The sequence below is a fragment of the Mucor velutinosus genome (genome assembly GCF_035048745.1).
Source record: "Mucor velutinosus strain NIH1002 chromosome Unknown tig00000165, whole genome shotgun sequence".
In the NCBI taxonomy this organism is placed as follows: Eukaryota; Fungi; Mucoromycota; class Mucoromycetes; order Mucorales; family Mucoraceae; genus Mucor; species Mucor velutinosus.
Window position 1 is genome coordinate 664,678 of NW_027041913.1, and position 20,131 is coordinate 684,808.

General features: G+C 43.3%; 8 protein-coding genes across 8 annotated transcripts; 7 read left to right on the forward strand and 1 right to left on the reverse strand.

Moving 5' to 3' along the window:
• Positions 1-258: 258 nt before the first annotated feature.
• Positions 259-546, forward strand: ATC70_003161 (uncharacterized protein; the record flags this gene model as incomplete). The annotated part of the gene is made up of 1 exon (XM_064822526.1): positions 259-546. The coding sequence occupies one exon, from the start codon at positions 259-261 to the stop codon at positions 544-546; it is 288 nt and encodes a 95-aa protein (XP_064679126.1).
• Positions 547-1,495: 949 nt separating this feature from the next.
• Positions 1,496-2,413, forward strand: cut23 (Anaphase-promoting complex subunit 8; the record flags this gene model as incomplete). Its single annotated transcript, XM_064822527.1, has 1 exon — positions 1,496-2,413. One exon carries the CDS (start codon positions 1,496-1,498, stop codon positions 2,411-2,413), a length of 918 nt encoding a protein of 305 aa, XP_064679127.1.
• Positions 2,414-2,452: 39 nt separating this feature from the next.
• SPA2_1 (component of the polarisome) lies at positions 2,453-4,372 on the forward strand (the record flags this gene model as incomplete). The annotated part of the gene is made up of 1 exon (XM_064822528.1): positions 2,453-4,372. One exon carries the CDS (start codon positions 2,453-2,455, stop codon positions 4,370-4,372), a length of 1,920 nt encoding a protein of 639 aa, XP_064679128.1.
• Positions 4,373-5,688: 1,316 nt separating this feature from the next.
• On the reverse strand, positions 5,689-7,176 carry HGT20_7 (Bifunctional purine biosynthesis protein PurH; the record flags this gene model as incomplete). Its single annotated transcript, XM_064822529.1, has 3 exons — positions 5,689-6,040; positions 6,114-6,888; positions 6,945-7,176. 3 exons carry the CDS (start codon positions 7,174-7,176, stop codon positions 5,689-5,691), a joined length of 1,359 nt encoding a protein of 452 aa, XP_064679129.1.
• A 452-nt stretch (positions 7,177-7,628) lies between these two features.
• ATC70_003165 (uncharacterized protein) lies at positions 7,629-10,958 on the forward strand (the record flags this gene model as incomplete). Its single annotated transcript, XM_064822530.1, has 7 exons — positions 7,629-7,884; positions 7,941-8,189; positions 8,267-8,750; positions 8,842-9,205; positions 9,272-9,786; positions 9,864-10,538; positions 10,616-10,958. 7 exons carry the CDS (start codon positions 7,629-7,631, stop codon positions 10,956-10,958), a joined length of 2,886 nt encoding a protein of 961 aa, XP_064679130.1.
• A 1,531-nt stretch (positions 10,959-12,489) lies between these two features.
• On the forward strand, positions 12,490-13,878 carry ATC70_003166 (uncharacterized protein; the record flags this gene model as incomplete). Its single annotated transcript, XM_064822531.1, has 1 exon — positions 12,490-13,878. One exon carries the CDS (start codon positions 12,490-12,492, stop codon positions 13,876-13,878), a length of 1,389 nt encoding a protein of 462 aa, XP_064679131.1.
• Positions 13,879-14,406: 528 nt separating this feature from the next.
• On the forward strand, positions 14,407-15,576 carry ATC70_003167 (uncharacterized protein; the record flags this gene model as incomplete). Its single annotated transcript, XM_064822532.1, has 1 exon — positions 14,407-15,576. One exon carries the CDS (start codon positions 14,407-14,409, stop codon positions 15,574-15,576), a length of 1,170 nt encoding a protein of 389 aa, XP_064679132.1.
• An 832-nt stretch (positions 15,577-16,408) lies between these two features.
• On the forward strand, positions 16,409-19,965 carry ATC70_003168 (uncharacterized protein; the record flags this gene model as incomplete). Its single annotated transcript, XM_064822533.1, has 2 exons — positions 16,409-17,337; positions 17,385-19,965. The coding sequence occupies 2 exons, from the start codon at positions 16,409-16,411 to the stop codon at positions 19,963-19,965; spliced, it is 3,510 nt and encodes a 1,169-aa protein (XP_064679133.1).
• Positions 19,966-20,131: the final 166 nt, after the last annotated feature.

Sequence of the window (20,131 nt, forward strand, 5' to 3'; positions counted from 1 at the left end):
ATACCAGTATTCATGCCGTCCCTTTGCCACTACCACACTTTCCTTTTTCCCTTTTCTTAGTTAGTGTCCCCATAAGGGTTTTTTGTACCTGCTACTCTTTTGTTTCTAGAATTCTAGGCTAATGCTCCCATCGAGTGCCCATTGAATTCATTATAATAAAAATCAACGTTAAACTGAGCTACATCCCCTCTGTATCTGCCTATTGGTCGATCTGCTCGTAGTCGTCTTGTGCGGTGGCGTCTTGGACGTTTCACCAATATGCGTGAAGAATGTCCGTGCACTACCGGTGAGTTTATCTCCCGAGATCACTTTCTGACATGTCGCGCTCTGGACCGTACCTTTTTTGATGCTTTGCCACCTGCTCCACCTGGTGTACATCGCATTGACCATGCTCTGAACTGTCTTCCAGACAAAGCTTCAGCTGGTCCACCGTACTTTTGGTCTGCTTTGCTCCTTTTGTTGCATGCCATTGATTGCCTTGTGCATCCTCTGGCTGTGATCCCACCAGATCCAGATCCTGGATCGCTCTGGTTTTCTGCTCATTGATGAACGTTTGTTGTTTTTGCTTTCTCGGTGCGATGCCACGGTGGTAAGTAATTATCAAAGTTCCCATCCGTTGGTCATTCCTCCAGATCAAATCAACAATACCAGTACTCATGCCGATCCTCTGCAACTACCACACTTTCCTTTTTCCCTTTTTCTTCGTTAGTGTCCTCATAAGGGTTTTTTGTACCTGCTACTCTTTTGTTTCTAGAATTCTAGGCTAATGCTCCCATCGAGTGCCCATTGAATTCATGTATATAATAAAAATCAACGTTAAACTGAGCTACATCCCCGGATGCTTGAATGGCTCACTTGGTTAGAGCTTCATGCGGAAGCAGTGAGTATGCCGAGAGGTCGTGGGTTCGAATCCCACCTTCGCATCCATATTTTCCGCCTTTCTAACCTGGCATGTTACTCGGTATTTGTGCTTGCACGTTTAGGTGTGCTGCGGTGCGTCTGGCCGGTTTCTACCTTGAGTCCTGTTCGTCTCCCCCGTCTTGCGGCGCGGCCATTGCCATTCCTCCCTCTGTTTCTCCTCCTCTCTGGTGGGTTTTGATGCCGTTTACTTTATTGGTCCCCTCCCTTTAGCAGCTTCCCTCAACCTTTAATTTAAACATGCTTTTTCCCGCCGAATCACTGTTAGTCTTGCAACATATGATCATACCGATTCCGCAGTTGACTACAATTGTAAATAAATAAAAAAAAAAATCCAATATTAAACTGAGCTACATCCCCTTTTTTTCATCACTTTTTGCCACCCTCTCCGTAAAAAGTCTCCTTAGAATCACGAAAAACGCTATTTTCCCAACAATCAGCAACTCAATCAACTCCAAAACTATACCAGTATACTTGCCTTTAGTCTCTGTCTATTGTGTTATAGTTTCAAGTTTATTGAACATCTCCTTCATATTTTTTTGGATCTTCAACAATTTCTAAAAAAATAATCAGCAATATGCCCGAGTTTCAGCACCCAACTGATATGAATCAGGTTACTGTTATCATGCAACAGTTACAACAACAACTTGCCTCTCTCTCTGAACGTGTTAATCAACATGATGGTATTTTGGCCCGTCTCGATGCTTTGGAAAAGGAAAACCAAGCCTTGAAAAAAATTTTACACGACAAGGATCTGGTCATTGAAAAATTGCAAGCCACGTCACAGGATTCTGTTACAAGCACCCCCATCAAAGGGGCATCTGGATCCACCACCTCTGCTACTGCCACCACTGATTCTGGTACTATTAGCTATTCTGCTATAGCTAAGAAGGCTGCACATCGCCCTGATCCAACTAAAGCTGCTAAGAGAAAGTTGGCTGCTGGTCGTCTCTTCAAAACGTCTGCTGCTAAGGGTCCCCAAGGATATCAATATGTATATATTGGTAGATCTGGTAAGATCTTACGCTCTGAAATTCGACGCACTCTCAAGGCCATTGGGGTGGATACGTCTCGTATCCTCGACATCAACTTCCCTGCCTCTGAAGCTATTGGTATTCTCTTGCATACCCAATATGTTGCTGAATTCTTGGCTCTGCTCCGTGCAAGTGAATCGGAAATATTGGAGGATTTTGACCCGTTGAATCCTGCTAATATTGCCGACCCAAAGTACGATGCCTACTCTGAACACGATCGAATGGATCTTATTGCTGAGATGGTCAATGCTCGCAGTGTAGATGCTCTGTCCCATATCCGCCCACTTAATGTGAGTAGTGTTGGCCGTTGGTTCCTGGATCTTGGATGGATAGGTCAAGCCGAACTGGACGAGGCTGTTGCTGGTGCTATGGACCGACTAAAGGAAAAAGACCCTAAAAAGGCTGCTTTCTTGTTCAAGCGTCGCCGTGATACTTCTACTGATTCTGAAATGGAGATCTAATGTCTCTTAACAATGAATCATGGTCTGGTAATTTGAATAATGTGTCTGTCCCCCCGGTTTTTGTCTCTCTCTCTTTGGAATGCGAATGGTCTTCGTCAAACAACAGTTCATGATGTTATTTCTCATATTGTTGATACTCATGTTCTGTTTGTCACTGAAACTTGGCTCACTTCTGGTTCCTATCCGATTGACTGGTCTCAATACCACTTGTATGGTTCAAAAGTACCTGGTGCTTTCAACCGTGGTTCTGGTGGTATCACTGCTTTTGTCTCTCCTTCTTGCCCCTTTACGGTCTTCCAACTCCCTTCATACAATCCGCACACTCTGTCTCTCAAGGTTGGCACCCTAACGGTTCATTGTGTTTACTTTCCTCCACCCTTATCCTCTGATAAGGTGCTCTCGGCCCTCAGCTCATTACCTATGACTAGGGATACTATTCTCTGCGGTGATTTCAATGCTCGGTTGGGTCCTCTGACTGGTGATGCTATCTCCAATGCTCGTGGTAATGCTCTCAAACCTTGGTTTGACGAACATTGCTTATCTGTGCTTAATGCGTCTTTGGCTTTTGGTGTCAAGACTTATTCTTCTTTTCGGCAGCAGCAAGAATTGAGTAGTATTATCGATTTGTTTCTTACAAATATTGGTGATGTTGCTTTGGTGAACCCTCAACTGGTGGCTGAGTCTGATCTGTCTCTTGGTTCTGATCATCGATTGATGTCACTTACTTTCGGGTATGTGCCACCTCTCGATGACACTGTGGCTCCTGGTGATTCTGTTCTGGCTCCTCGGCGGCAATGGAAGCTCTCGAAATTGACGAAAGAGAGGCCTTTGGGCCTACTCCGTGAATCCTTTCGATCTTCTGTTGCTCCTCTGGTTGTTACTCTCTCTGGTTTGGTGTCTGCTCCTCCTGGTACTCGTCCCGACATTGATGCACTCAACGGTTCTTTGAACCAATGTTTGTATGAATGTTTGGATAGCTCAATAGGTGTGAAGTCTGGCCGTCCTGGCCATTGGAAGAAATACTGGACGCAAGAGATCCAAGACGCTGCTACTGAACGGGATCGTCTCTACAGTCGATGGCGGTATGCCCTTGGGTATACTAAGATTGATTGTTGGGTCTTATACAAGCAAGCTCATCGCCGTTTTCGCTCTCTGGTACAGTCTGCTAAGCGCAAGTCCTGGCATAAGTTCTGTGGTGCTCTGGAAAGAGACTTCTCAAAAGCTACTGCTGCTATAAAACGCATCAAGCGCAATAAAGAGTCCTCACCTACGTACAGTCACCCAGATGGTCCTGCTGCTTCTGTTGCTACTATGGGCTCTCATTTGGCTACGGTCTACGAAGGTGCTCTGTTAAATACTGCTTCTCGTCCTGCTCCTGTCACCCCTATGGTCTCTGACTTGCCTTTCTGTCTCCCTGCGGACATGTCTCTGTTTGATACTGATACCTTGGTACTGTGTATTAAACGTCTGCCGACTCACAAAGCTCCTGGTCCTGACCATATCAAGGCTGAGATGTTAAAAGCTCTGACCTCAGAAATTGCCCCAGTGCTCTCTCTGCTGTTTCACCTCTGCTATCAATGGTCTTATACTCCTGGTGTATGGCGCCAAGCCCAGGTGTTTCCGATTTTCAAGAAGGGTGATGCTTCCGATCCTGGTAATTATCGACCAATTTCGCTCACTTCGGTGGTGCGTAAGTTGTTTGAGTTCTGTCTCATGCCGGCTCTGGATGAACACTCCCCTGCTCTGGATATTGCTCAAGGTGGCTTCCGTCCTCAACGTAGTCCTCTGGATCAAGCCCTCTGCTTGCATGACTTGATGCATGATTACTTTCTGACTCACCGTCGCTATCCTGTGGTGGCTTTCTTGGATATCAAGTCAGCTTATGATACTGTCGATCGTAGGGTTATATGGCAAGCCCTGCACTACCGCGAAAAACTTAGCGGAAATGCTCTAAAATAGGTGTTTTTGTTGGTGCTTTTTTACAGCCAAAGTATTTGGAAAAGTTGGTGCTTTCGGTACAGGCTTCAAAATTAAAACACTCTAAATTTGGCGTCAATGCGCTAAGTGGTACAAATTGAAAATATTCCATCAACATTGCAGCACAAAAGTAAACCTTATTGAAAATAGAAACTGTTGTATAGCCGATGATATTTACTGCATTACACAACAGTTGAATCCTATACCGTGCAACGTTGTTCAGTTAAAAGACCAATAGTTGCTCATGGGGATTATGACATTGGAATGATATGGTTGGTGGATCTTTATTAATAGAATGCGCTATATATTACTCTTGGGGCAATTGTTGGGGCAGCAATCGTGCGATTATTGGATAGAATGATATGGAAAGCAGGATTATTGATGGATAAAATTGTCTTTTATTGATGGAAATATAGCAGAATATAGAATCATTGCTTTCAAATACATGCAGCGTGCTATACACATGGTAATGGGACGTTGCTCCGTTGGGTAGGCAATTCTTTTGACTCGTTATACAGCAGTTAGCTAGCTACCCTGTCATTCAAGAGCCTCCTGATTGTATTAAAGATAAAGCGGCAGTAGCTATACATGTTTACCCATTACGAAGAGTTCCATACAAGAGTAACAGAGATGAGGATTGACATGGAGATAAGCAGCCAGATTAGAGTTGATTGGCACCCACCACACGAGTATCTAAATGCAAAACTAATGTTAGTCATAGAGTTCAATCCTGAAAAATATTTAACAGCATACCACATTTGCCACGTACCATCATCGTAAACTTGACACACAAGCAGAACAACAACAACAGGATAGGAGGCGGTCATGAGAAACTATAAGAGATGATAGGAAATGTGAGCAACGATGGTACGGCACGATGTAAGATGCACAGAGTGATTGACAACTTACAAATATACTTTAGTATATGCTGGTTAGCGAAGATCTTCCAGCAGCAGCACCAGGGGAGGATGTTCTATTCTATATTCAATGTTTAGTCACTGCCATACTTCTCAGATGATGCTCCTTACCTACCGTTATTCCCACAGAGATGATTAAAACGGTGTGATACTAATAGGCAACAGCCACATTCGAGGAGAACCTACTGCGTTATCATCTGGCGTATGCTGCCGATAATATGTTTTTAATAAGAAAGCCACCAACAGAAACATTTGGTCAGATAAATTACTTACTTTGTACCAGAAAATGAATCGAAATTACGGAAAGAAAAGAAAAGAAAAAGGATTTAAAATAATTCACGAAAAAAAATACTCTTTTTATAGACAAAATTTAAAGTTTTATTACAGCATGTCATAACCATCAGAGTAGTAATAGTCATCAGCATCATCATTCAAAGCCCACTCTCCCCAAACATACGTTATCCAACGATCCGAAAGCTTTTGAAAGTCATCAACGTGTTCCCCCTCCATTGTAAAGCACATTGCTACTATAAGAGAAGAATAGACACACTGCATCATTGTATAATTGACTTTGCTTTTTCCTTCCAGACTGGCATCATTCAAACGCTTCGTTAGCACTCTTTCATAATCACAAGCTCGTGCGTAGTACATGAAATGATAGCTTGGATTATTTTCAATATCAAGCGCAGGTCCAAAGCGATACTTGTAATATTCAACGAAGCGCTTTACAGTGCTACAAACAGATGTGCAATGATAATTAATACTTTATTCAAAGAATTTGCATGACATATTATTTTTATTCTAACCTCATCAAATCTGAAGAGGAACAGGAACTCCAGCTATAGTCTAGGTAAGATTCACTAGGGTCTCTTGGAACCATTGGGGTTGCATGTACGCTTCTTGATGCAGTTAAGCGACCAGCAGTAGAGTTGCGGAAATCTTCATTATCATCGTCATCTTCACCCTCATCTGGGCCATCATCACCACCAGGACAATTGCCAGTAGCTCCATTACCAGAAAGAGAAACAGAAGACGAGAAACCATCAAAAGAGCTACTGTCAGAAGTACTACCAATAGCTCTTGTTGCAGAACGGCGGCGAGTCTTGTGGACAGAAGCCAACAGAGCCGTGGCACCCCAGCTGTTGGTACAACGATGCAAGATGAACCCATACTTCTGCGCATGTGCTTCAAAATACAGAGCATGCTTCAGGATTAATGCCTCATCCACACGACTCCAAGCTGGAACGACCTTGTCATCTACGGCCAAATCGTTGACATAATAGTATTCATCAAGAAGACGTTGGTGATAAACTAGACACATCTTGCGAAGGGCTTTGTATTGAGCAACGACAATCGGATGATTGAAAGTGTAACCCCTTTCATTGACGTCCCCACTTGACTTCATACTAAAGTTAATGAGGCCAAGCAAACGAGTTCTGGCATCAGGGTAAATGGCATTTCCTTGGGAGTTAACCTTGCCAGAGTTGATCCAGTACTCCAAAATCTCAGGGACAACTGGATTTATATCGCGAGGGCCACGCAAATTAGGGTTTCCTACAGGAGCAGGAGCCAAGTTACGCGCTAAAATAAATAACAATGTCAATGTCTATTTCAATTCAATGCACATCAGTGTTTACCTGTAGCAATCACTCTTCCGACATCAGTTTTATTGCCAAAAACACCATCATTCGTGGGTTGAACGGGAGGAAAGGTAGGAGACAACTGCTTGATGAGTTCCAATAAAAGATCACGATTAAGCTTAGACTCTTCCTTGAGTTCACCAACAAAAGCCTTGAGCTCCAGCATCTCTGTCTTGATAGCATCGAGGGGAGAAACTTGAGTGCGAATGGTTCTGTAGTTATTGTCCATTTTAGTGCAAAAAAAATAAATTTAACTTATAAATAATAGTTGATACTTTCCTGAAAACCAAAACACATGTTGCCCTTTTATACGTTCCATCCTGCTCTTGGATTCTATCTTTGCCATTCCAAGTGTCTTAATGACTCACTAGTTGTCTTTATTACTTGGACTTGATAGAGTCTTCATGAGTCATTAAGTCAGTTCAAAGTGAGCACCCTCTGTAATAACGCGACTGTAAGTTCGTGTAATGTCAACTGTCAATCATCTTTAAACTCACAGTAGCAAAACATCCAAACATTGAGACACAACCGACACCTTTGTGCAACTTGAAGAGTCAAAAATCACTATTAGTCATAGGTGCTACTATGTACCACAGAGACGATCAAACTACTATTTAAGCTTCACTACACATCACTTTGGTCTTGTTGTCATTCATTTGTACATCACCTTATCCTCTCAAAATGCCTGCACGACGAGTTTCAGGAAACTGCGAAAAGTGCCACATGCCTTACAATTCTGCTAGAGCATTGAGGACCCACTATGCAAACTCGACTTTTTGCGAGCCCAAGAAAGCAAGAACAGAAGACACTCCCTTACCGAATAGTCAAGAACGATCCCAGGCAAGCATGCATTCACAAGACGATACTCCAACGGCTACCACAAGTAATCAAGGAAATCAGTCATTACAGCAGCATGTTGCAGAGCAAAGAATAGAACGTGAGTTGTGTGAACTATAAGCAATGCATGACGTACCGTTCTAACTCCCATCTAAGTGCCATCAATTGAGTCCTTTTCATACTACAGTAGCTTCACTCTTGAACAAAAGGAAGGCCTTCGACATGTATATGATCTTGACACCCTCTCTTACGCCACTGATTTTAATGAAAGTGAATTACTTTCATTGAAGCTCCGTGACATATTCGACAAGTATCCAGCATCGAGAGAAATGAGTCGTGAAAGTATATACTTTACAAATACAATCATTAAGAATATAGCAGAGGCAGGAGGTGGCACTGAAAGAGGTAAGCATATGAATACCACTATGCATTGTATCTTCAAACGCACTCACCATATTGACATCTCCCTTTAATGCACAAAGGCATTGTGTTTCCAAAGCTGATTCAGTTCGATACTCTAGAGGCGCGCATGAGAAAGAAGACTGGCGTACAAGCATTCATCTACAAGGTCTGTCCTCAAGGCTGCAAAGTTTATCCCAAGAACGATACATCAGTCCAAGGAGTGTGCAATCACTGTGGAACTCCCAAAAGCGAAGCACAAAATATGAATGTCTTGAGCATCGGTGATCAGCTAGCAAGAGTCTTGAGTGACAAGTCCAAACGAGATGAGCTCATGTCGTATCGACGTAACTACCAACATGATCCACATTTTTACCGAGACTACTTTGACGGTCAAGAGTACATTAACTTTCAACAAAGACGGGAAAGACATGGCACCAACGTAGATGAGGAACCTATTCTGCTTGCCTTGTATGTCGACGGCTTCAAACCCCAAAGCAACTCTTTTGCTGGCGATACGTTAACGCTATTCCACGTTGTAATTTTGTCAGCCCCTCCACACCTCAGGTGAGTTATCTCTATTTGTATGGGTATAATATCCAATTAGTACCGGATTCTAACCACCAACGATATTGCATTTATGTCTACCAACCCACAGATACTTGGATGACTGGACTGTTCAGACAATGATTGCACCCGGCAAGAAGGCTCCAGTGGATCTTGAAAGCTACTTGGCTATTTTTGTGGACGAAATTCGTGATCTTAGTGAACATGGCATGCTGGTTCGAGTGAATGGTGGTGAAGTTGCCCGAGTAAGCGTTCATTTGGCAATGGCGACAGGCGATCTTGTAGAAGTATCACATTTGATGTTGCATGGAGGAGTCTCCAGTCAGTTTGGCTGTATGAAGTGCCTCATAGACACACAAGGAGGTCAATGCTTTACTCGCACAATCAGAAATTTCCAATACAGAACTCTCGAACAACTGAAAGCACCACTGCCTGTTGGCGTAAAACATGTGTTTGTAAGTGAAGCGATTTCATTAAACAATCATGTATAGTTCTTGTACCAACCATCATCTCTTCTATAGAACATCAAAGGACCATCCATATTTACCACTCTCAAGTCTTTTCCTGCCAACCCATCGTTCTACGGTCTCGACACACTTCACCTACTGAGCATTGGATTAGCTAAGCATTTGTACGAGCTCTTGTCTTCTCCATTGCATCCATCCAAGTTTGATAACCGATACAAGCCCTCTATCGAAGAACTGAAAGAAGCAAAGCTTGATAAAGCAAGTGCCTGGCCTTACACCTTTGATTTAGATCCCAAAGTTCTGGCAAAGATCGGTCAGTATGTGGCTCAGTCAAAGAAGACCATTCCAACTACCTTCAATGCACCATTCAACGACATTTTTGCACCAGGAGGAGTTACCAACTACCGAGCAGTTGACTATGAAGAGTTCATGATTTTCATTGTTCCAGCCCTGATAGCACCACACTATCCTGACTCAATCAGAAAACCTCTTCTGGGTATCGTTAAAGTGGCAGCTTTGGTATTGCAGAAGAATGAATTGCATGCTTCAGACTTACAATTCATAGAAGCGTAAGTATTGGCATCTTGAATAACAAAACCCGTTTTATCCACAGACTAACAACTTGCTTCTTTCTATCTCTGCACAGTAAGGTTAACGATTGGCACAAACTGCTGATCACTGAAATCAAAGCCAAACGCCTTCCTATCAAGACCTTTCGACCAAACGCCCATTATTTAGGACACTTGACTTACATGATCAAAGCGCAAGGTTTACCGGCTTCGACTTCCAGTCGATCTATCGAAAGATCCATCGACAGGTACAAACGCTTGATAAGTGCTCGCACAAATGTTGGTATAAATGCCGGAAACATCATTGATCGTTTGGCAATTATGCGAGCCATCAAGGCATCTACAACTGGTGATGGTACAGGCGATGGTGAAGACAAACTGAATGATCTGGATGCTCGAATCAATCTCTTAGTGCCTCGACGATACGATCCAACTACCTTCGTAAATCTAAAGAATGACAATGGCAACGGAAGTCAGCTCTGGTATCCAGTCATCCACACAACGGTTTCAAGTATTCCAACCTCCATCAACGTCAACACGCCTCTTTTTGTCAAGGCTATACAGTCCTACTACGACCGGCAATACTCGACTAATGTTCTGCAGAATGTCCATATCAATGATCAACTGGATATTGTCGTCTCTGGAAGTGCCTGGGCTTACAACTGCACTTATCGTTCAGAATACTATCGCGATCTCACCGGTGCTAATTCTAGAGGAAGCCACTACATCATGGTATGGGCAGAACACTTGAGGTATGTCAATTCACAGGTTCATTATTGCCTTTATCGTTACTCATCAAAACCCACATTGACGTCTGAATTTCCTACAGTAACTCTCGTCGCAAGGTCAAAGCTTTCTTTGTAGGGGCTGTTATTTTCATGTTCAAGCTCGAAATTGAGGGGATTGGCGATGAGTTGTTCTTGCTTATTCGATTGGGAAAGACTCATGCTGTTGACGACAAAGACAAGACGATGCCCATAATGGAGCTGGATGATGACCAGGATTCATCCGCATATCTGGTGTGCACATTTGAGCAGGTCATTTGCCAAGTTGGTCTGATGCGTTTTAGCGAGAATGACAAGAGATATAAAGTGATAACGAAGGAAAAGGTTTTCCGGGCCTCGATAGAGACTTATAAACCTGGAAAAAACTCATTTGTGCTACCTCAATAATAAAGATAAATATAGAATTTATCATCGTATTATTACTCCCAACAAGTTAACAGACATTCAGCTTCATGATGTCGTTCTCCTCTTCTTCGTTTCTTCCCTTTTAGCTTCTGACATCAAAGACATCCCATTCATCTCACTACACAACGCTCAGTTCCTTTAGTATGTGCCGAAAAGCACCATTAATTGCGGAGTAGGTGCCCCAACCTTAACTTGAGTAAAACACTAGTGCGAATAGCACTGTTACCAGACAATGGCATCTTAAAATTGTATGAAATTCCTATTTTTCCTTCATTCAATTGCCAATGCTTTTATGTCTCACCCTTGCTATTAAAACCTAAGCGTGTATACAAAACAGATTCCGACAAATGTCTTCTTTTTTGCCGTCTCCCTCACCTTCCATTCTTTATTGAATTCTTCCTTCTGTTTTCCCCTCGTCCTACTATTACTTAAGGCTTTGAACACTGATTTTTTGCAAATATCAACGAAACACAAGAGCCACGATGGTTAAAGTTCCGCCCACAACAATCTTTTTGCTCTTGTAAACCGGAAAGGTTCTATTGAGCTGTTTCTCCCGTATCTCTAAGATGATTTTTACCACTTTTAGCATCAAATAGGTGTTTCCTACTGCTTTTAGCGCTGAATACGCTGCTAGCTCCTACTTTGAAGCGGTATTTTAAATACAAAAGACTTTCAAGATCCAACGCAAATATGATTCTGATAAATTTCAGTTTTCCCCTTTCCTTCATGGTTTATACGGTATTCTTCAATGGATGTTTACTTGATCTCTCTTAGATTTGATAGAATAGTGATAGATCTGCCATTCAATTGTACACATAGGAAGGTATTACGAAAAAACCGAGAAAACTTTAGATATTGATATTGTGCTTAATTTCCTGCCTAAACATGCAGAACAAAAAAGCTATATAAGAACTAGACACTTTGATAAATCCAAAAAAAAACTATCCTGAACACCGCATGTGCAACAATCAATTTTCAACTGCGAGATAAAGTGTTTAGAGGCCATTCTCTTTAGATTTGTTCCGGAAACGTATATAACAAACTAGATGTATAAGAAGAGGAAACATTGGGCAATCGTATTATTATTCTTGAGCACCCGATGACCCTTTGGGAATTCATAAATTGACATTTACTCGAAAAATATGCCTAATTTGCTTCTTTTTACATATGTTTATAGATAGATTTTGAAACCTTCGTTAGGCTATAACAAACTATACGTGCTGCAATCTTTATTTCAAAGTTTTATATACTCGAAAAATGTGTTTTTGTGTAATATATTTTGTCCTTACTTCCTCAAATGGTTAAGCACTTGATGTACCTCCATTTTTTGTGATACCACTGATAATTCTTTATTGAAAAAAAAATCCAATGCACCTTCAAAACCCCAATTTTGGTGCAAATGATCTAAGTCTTGGTGCTTTTGCTCTAAACTTGGTGTATTTGCACCAAGGGTTTCGCCGTAGTGCTGTCTGGTTCTACACTTCCTCGTCCTGTTCTGGGTCTTTTGATGAACATGTTTGACGATGTCTCAGTCTCAATCTTGATTGCTAATCATACCTCTGCTGCTTTCTCTCCTGTTACTGGTGTACTTCAAGGCTCAGTACTCAGTCCTCATTTGTATTCGTTGTATATCAACTCCTTACCGAATCTTTTGCGTTCTGTTGATACTGGTGCTACGATGGTCAGTCCTCCTGGTGCTAGTCGTCCTATTGCCATCAATAGCTTGCTCTTTGCCGATGATGTTGCTATCTTTGCGTCTTTGTCTGGTGTCCAGTCTATGTTGGATCTTGCTGCTGAACACTCTGTCTGTCTTGGTTATCGGTGGAAGCCATCTAAATGTGCTGTGCTCGGTTCTCCTGCTGCTCTCTCTGATGCTCGTCTTACTCTCTACAATGAGCCGCTGCCGGTGGTAGATGAGTTTGTGTATCTTGGTATGCCGTTTCGATATAAAGGGCTACATGCTCCTAGTATCTTGTCTCTGCGGTCCGCTGGCGCTGTCAAGGTTATGGCTTTGCTGAACTCTGTTGGTGTCAACCGTAATGGTTTCTCTCTGCTGCTCTGTTCTCGTCTGTACAAGGCTTTCGTTAGACCCAAGATTGAGTATGGCCTCGCTATATCTCATCTTGACTATCGTACCTTTGAGGCTCTTGACAAGCTCCAAAACCGGCTGGTTGGTATGTTCGTGGGTGGTTCCTGGTTCAACGTTGCTAAGCACATTACCTGTCTCCCTTCAATGAAACATCGGTATAATGTCTTGGCAACTAGGTATGCTCTTCGTTCTGCTACTCTACCTGAGGATAGTCTTGTGGTGGTTCTTCGTGGTGCTCTGTCGTACACTCGACTGGATCGGTACATCTGTGAAAACAGTTTGTATAGATCTCTGCCTGACCCTGTCCCTTCATTTGCTGGTCTCAAGGCTCACTTCTCTGACTTCTGGCAAGATCAGGTTGACCAACAACTGGCTGCTGCTACTACTACTGGTAAACATGTTCTGCTTCGTGCGTGCCGTCCTTCTGTCTCTCGCCCTGATCCCATACTGTACTTACCTATTGGTCAATCGGCTCGTAGTCGTTTGGTTCGTTGGCGTCTTGGTCGTTTTGCAAACATGCGTGAGGAATGTCCCTGCATGGATGGATCTTTCATCTCTCGAAATCACTTCCCTCAATGTCGTGCTTTGGATCGTGATCTGTGGGATGCTCTGCCTGCTGCTCCTCCTGGTGTACATGTCATTGACAATGCCCTGAACATGCTGCCTATAAGTGGTTCTGCTGGTCCTCCAGTATACTGGTCTGCGTTACTATCTTTGCTTCATGCAATCGACTGTCTGGTCCACCCTTTGGCTACTATCGCCCCTGATCCTGATCCCGGATCATTGTGGTTCTATCCTCCCTCTCATGGCTAACTGAGATGAACGTTTGGCCGATTGTTTTCTTCGTGCGGTGCCTCGGTGGTAAGTCAAATCAAAGTTCCCATCCGTTGGTACATCCCTCAAGATCAACCGTGCCACTACAAGTAGTCTTCTGCTCTTTTACTGCCATCTCAAACTTTTTTCGTCATCTTTTCCGTTGTCTCTGTTGAGGTTTTCTTTCTTTAGTCTATAGAGTTACTAGTTTTATGGCATATGCTCATACCGAGTGCCCAATTATAAAACATTGTATATAAATAAAAACAACCTTTAAACTGAGCTACATCCCCCACAACAATACTTATATCTTGATTACCAACTACCAAGCCCAGTAATATTAAAAAAATTGCTCCAACTCTACAAATCCATACAATACATAGCCAGAACACCATTCCAGACGACACCAAAGTAAACCAGGCATTAAGCTCTGCGTCCTCTCTTTCTCCAGGTCAAAAACGGCCAAGTTCCTCAAGATCTCCACCTTTTTTCGCTGTAGATTTCACTCAACAGTTGAAAACAAAGAAAATGACACTCTCTCCAACCTCTCAGCACCATCATCCACAAACATCAGTTGATATCATCAACATTTCAACTGATTTTGGAACAACAACTCCTCCATCTGCCTCTCCAGCGAGTGAACAGCAACTTTCAACCTTTATGATTGAGGTTCGAAATCGCTTAGCTCGTCTGGAAACCGCCCATGTCGAAATTGAGCGGTTAAAAACAGCCCTGGCAGAGTCTGAAGCTGCTCGTCACGCTCTCGAAGCCCAACTTGCAGCTGCTACTGGTACTACAACTAGCCTGGCTCCCAAACCATCATCATCCCACCCACCTCCTGCCACTACTACCACCACAACAGCATCAGCATCAACTACATGCACCAATGCTACCTCTGCCACCATTTTGTCTCCAGGAAATCAACCATCTTTTGCTGCCGTCGTTGCATCTAATACAGGTGCAAAGCGTAAGAAGAAGCCTGCTGCTCGTCCTCCTCCTCCATCTGCCACCAAGGCATCCGCTACTCTTGCCCGTCTTTTTGCTCCTCAAAGTGATATACCATCTGGTTATCAATTTGTGTACTATGCTACTCCTGTCCGCCGTCGTCTTTCTGAGCTGCGTCGCCTTGTTCAAGGCGTAGGATTGAATAACTCTCGTGTGCTGGATATTCAATATCCTGTACAGAATGTGATTTCTTTCCTTGTTCACAACGACTATGTTCTCACCCTCACCAAAGCCATGCATCTCCATGGTCGTGGCTCTTCTCCGTTGATTGACTTTGATCCATGTGATCCAGTCAATCTCAAAGATCCCAAATTTGCTTCTCTCTCTCGTGATCTGCGTGTCCAAAAGGCCATTGAGGTCGAAAACCTTCGCTGCCTTCGTTCGCTGTCTTTCGTCCGTCGTTCTGTCCGTGTTTCTGTTGCTCGTTCTTTTCTTTTGTATGATCGCATCAACCAAGCCCAGTTTGATGCCATTTTGAAAGAAGAAATGCTTGCTCGTTCCTCCTCCTCTGCTGCTGCTAAACCACCATCCCGATCCTCTGATCAAGAGCGTTTAGCCAAGAAACAACGTTTGAGTTATCTTGGCTACCTCTTGCATCATGATGTTGAAACTGCCTCTCTCTTGGCCTATGCTGTCTCCCCCACTCTCTCTGCTACCAAGGATCTTGAAATGTCAGAGCCTTCTGATAACTGATTGACACCTTGGTGTTGAAATCGTTTTGCTCTCTCATTCCCACTCTCATTGTTTCTGTTTCTGCTGCCTTTATGGTAGTGTCTGTATTTACTTTGTCCTCCTTCTCTGCTTCTTTCTCGTTTGGTCTTTGTCTCTCTGCTCATTTTGCTATATGCAAATGCCTCGTTTTCTCCTTTTTTTCTTGCTTTTTTTGTGCCACTGAGGTCTGTGGGTTTATTTTGTCTGTGCTGCTGTCTGAACATCGAGGTATCCTCAATTGCATGTCTCATACACCATAGCTTCTTATTCTCTACCCTTTTATCTCACTTGTTTTACTCCTTTTTCCTGCCTGTACTTCTTTTTTACCAGTTTAATTTTTAGTTTAGGACCTTTTTTCCCTTTTCTGGACACTTGCATGTTGTTCCTGCATGGAGATCAAACTATCAATTTAAGCTTTTTTGCTGTACGTCGCTTCTCAGGACTTGCAACTAATGATCCAAAGATCGCATGCATATAAGTCTATATTTTTTACATTGCTAATTCATTGTAATCAATAAACAACCATAAATTTTCGCCTGAGCTACATCCCCGACCTTTCTTTCGCTTTTGAAATTTTATATTACGTTCCGCCAAAAATTCAGGTACCACGTGATTAGAAAATTCCAATAAGTGTATCCAAGCAGTAGTAAACAAAGCAGTAATCACCAAACGAGCATACATTAAGTGCCTAGTACTTGAAGTATAACCTGTGAAAACCTCAGCTCGATTGAACAGATATTCATCTTTTTTGAAAAACCCACAAAAAACATCATATTTTTCTTTCGACATCTCAACACCTTTGTATCGATCAACAATGACAATGGACACCGATACACCAGCTACTCTCATGTCGCAGATGGATCTGCAGAGACTAGTATTGACCATGCAACAGGACATCTCTGCCCACAACAGTGCTTTGCAAGAGCTAAATGCCTTGAAAACCACTATTTTGAATCTCCAAAAACAAAATGAATCCCTGACCCAAGAGAATGAGCGTCTGCGTCAGCAACTCAACTCTCAACAAGGTTCCACAACCACTCAAGCGCAACCCAAATCAGGTATTCAACAGCAACCCAAACCTCATTCTTCAGCTACTCAATCCACGCAACAAGCACCCAATGCCACCAAAAAGACTCCCAACAACTCTTGGACCGAAGTAATCAAACGTTCCAAAAAGGTTCGCAACCCTGCCGATGTAACTGACAAACATCGCCAAGCTATTACTCGTGGTTTTAACTTGGCTCCTGAAGGGCCCAAAGGCTACACAACGGTGTACTTTAACCGCTCTCGCCGCTTCACTCGCACTGAAGTCCGCAACAACTTGCATCTGATCAAAGCTGATGCTTCTCGTATCATTGATGTAACGTTCCCTGCTAGAAACATCATTGGCGTCCTAGTCCATTTGCAATACAAGGACAACCTCGTCTCCATTCTCACCAAGAACAACATCAATGTTGTGGAAGGCTTTGATCCTACTGATCCCAAACACCTCGCTGACCCCAAGTTTAAAGAGATGTCCCTCTCTAAGCGTGAGGATGCTGCCTTTGACCTGCAAATCAATCGTTGTGCCAAGTCTCTTGTCTACCTTGCCAATCGTCGTTCTCGTCTTTTTGCTTCTGTTGCTAATCACTTTTTGGAAAATGGTTGGACCACCACTGAATACATTGATTCTGTCGCCCCTGTCAATAACATCTTTGGCTCTTCTGGTTTCAAGAAAAGCTCTGGCTCATCTGATGTTGACATGTCTGATTCCGACGAAGAAGAGTATTAATGATTGAGAGTCCTCTCAGTCATTATACATCCTCCTCGCTCCCTGACCATCCTCTCTCTGCTTCTAATCCGTCCTCATCAATACCAACTATACTCAATAACACTATACCTACTACTCCTCCTCCTCCTACAGCTTTGGCTCCAGTCATTAATAGCGCTTCTCAACTCACTCCACTCACCATTGGCCTCTGGAACGCTCGCGGTCTCAGAGATACCACCATTGATGATGTTCTCCGTTATTGCCAATCCTTCTCTGTGCTGTTCATTACCGAAACATGGCTGAACCGCCATCCCATCCGACTACCCACCAATTGGCAGCAATTCCACTTACCTGGCGTCACTGTCGCAGGCGGTGGTCGTGGCTCTCGTGGCATTACATGCTTAATCAACCCTTCCTGTCCCCTTACAGCATTTCAGACGCCTTTGCCCTCTGCTCTTCAAGAGTTTGCTTTGGGTATTCAACTTGGTCGTGAACTTCGGCTCATTTGTCTGTATATACCACCTGAGCAAGCGGATCTCTATACTGAAAATGTCTCTTCCATCCTGAATGCGATCCCGTTGGATCATGACACAATCATCTGTGGCGATCTGAATGCCCGCATGGGTAGCTTTGTTGGTGACTCCTCTACAAATAACCGTGGTCGTCTACTTCAAGAGTACTGTGCCGATAATCAATTAAACGTTTTGAACTGTCAATTAGCCCACTCTACACCTACCTTTGAGGACCGTCGTAGTGGGCGGAATGTAAGTAGCATTGTCGATTACTACATCTCAAATGTAGAATCACTTTCCTTTGCCTCTCTGGATACCTCATCTCCACCTTCTTCCTCCTCAATTAGTATTTACTCTGACTTGTCTTTGGGATCTGATCATAAACTGATGTCTCTGACGTTTGATTACCACTCAAACGAACCTGCTCTTGCTATGCCTGCTACGCCATCACCATCACCTCGTCTCCTATGGAAGCTCTCACGTCTACAAGAAACGGATGTACGCAATTTGTATGCACAACGCTTTACAGCCCTCTCTCAACCGTTGCTACAACAGCTGATCTCGCTTGTGCGCTCACCACCTGATACACAACCTCCAATCGATACCGTCAACAGTGATCTCACCAATTGTATATATCACGCACTGGATGAATCCGTTACTCGGCAATCCCAGCGACCCAACTTTTGGAAGAAATTCTGGACCCTCGATCTTCAACGGCTCTGTGATCATCGTGAAGCTCTCTATCGTAAATATCGTCGTTGTCCCGCTTCATTGGACAAGGCATATTGGTGGAATCAACATGTGGAAGCACATCAAAAGTTCAAACAAGCCCTTCGTAGAGCTAAACAGGTTTCGTGGCACGCATTCTGTGAATCTTTATTCAAGCAAGACTTTTCAAAGGCCATGTCAAAAATCAAGTTGATCAAATCCAGACGACAAAGACAATCAGGGTATCTACATGTGGACGGTGCTCAAGCTGGTGCTAATGCTATGCGTGATCACCTTGCTACCATTTATGCTGGATCCAATCTCCCAACAAATCGACCTCCATGCCCTTTTGCTACACATGGTAGACATCTGCCATATGGTGTTCCTCCTCCTCAGTCAGCCTCCCATCTTGGTGGTACTCGTCTGGCAAATGGTGACATCAGTACATTGAATCCGCATGCTTCTCCTTTCATCCCATCATACCTCTCACATAGAACTCTACCACATGATGACTCTGACCCAACACGTCGTGTTGTCTCAGCATCGGTCCACAACGAAGCTTTTGACGAGATTATTAGTATTGACCATATCATTCAGCAGATCAAGTCGTTGCCATACCGTAAAGCACCTGGCCGTGATTCAATTCGTGGTGAAATGCTGAAACCCATTCAGAAACCACTTGCCACTGTTCTGTCATACCTCTTTGCTCTGACCTATCAATGGTCTTACACACCAGCGGATTGGCGTCATGGTAATGTTTGTAGCATCTACAAGAAGGGACCTGTCACGGAGGCATCAAGCTTTCGGCCCATCTCATTGACTAGTACACTGAGAAAACTCTTTGAAATGTGCCTTGCTCCCCTTGTCCTCACCATTTCACCACCATTAGATGTAGCCCAGAATGGTTTCCGATCCGCAAGAAGTGCACTTGATAGTGCTCTTAGTCTCCAAGACTTAATGAAAGACTACCAGAACCAACACTACCACTGGCCAACTGTGTGCTTCCTTGATATCAAGAGTGCCTATGATGTTGTTGATCGCCGTGTGATCTGGAATTCGCTGCTCTCTGCCAGTGCTCCAATGCCACTTGTCTCATTGCTCTCCAATTTGTTTGACGATGTTTCTATTTCAGTGCTGAATCAGCAATGCGTGTCCCAAGAACTCTCACTGCATACTGGATTGCTTCAAGGCTCCACCCTTAGTCCCCACTTATTCAGTATTTTTATCAACTCACTGCCAGCTTTGTTGCGTCAAGCTGCATCGTCCTCCACCACTCGTGTCATGTCAACATCACCATCATGTGCTCCCTCTCCTCTTTGGTCCGTCATAACACCCACTCATGCTACTAATATTGCTATTAATGCTTTATTATATGCTGATGATGTTGCTATTCTACTGTAGGGGGAAAAACTGTCCCGTTCGTTCAAATAATCTTGACTTTTACCTAGTATATTGCCAAAACTCAGAAAACAAAGCCACCCCATACTGCGTTCGATAGAACAGCCTATAGGGATTACAGCAATATAAAAATCTTATGGCTGGACTATATTTTAATCCCAGTATAACC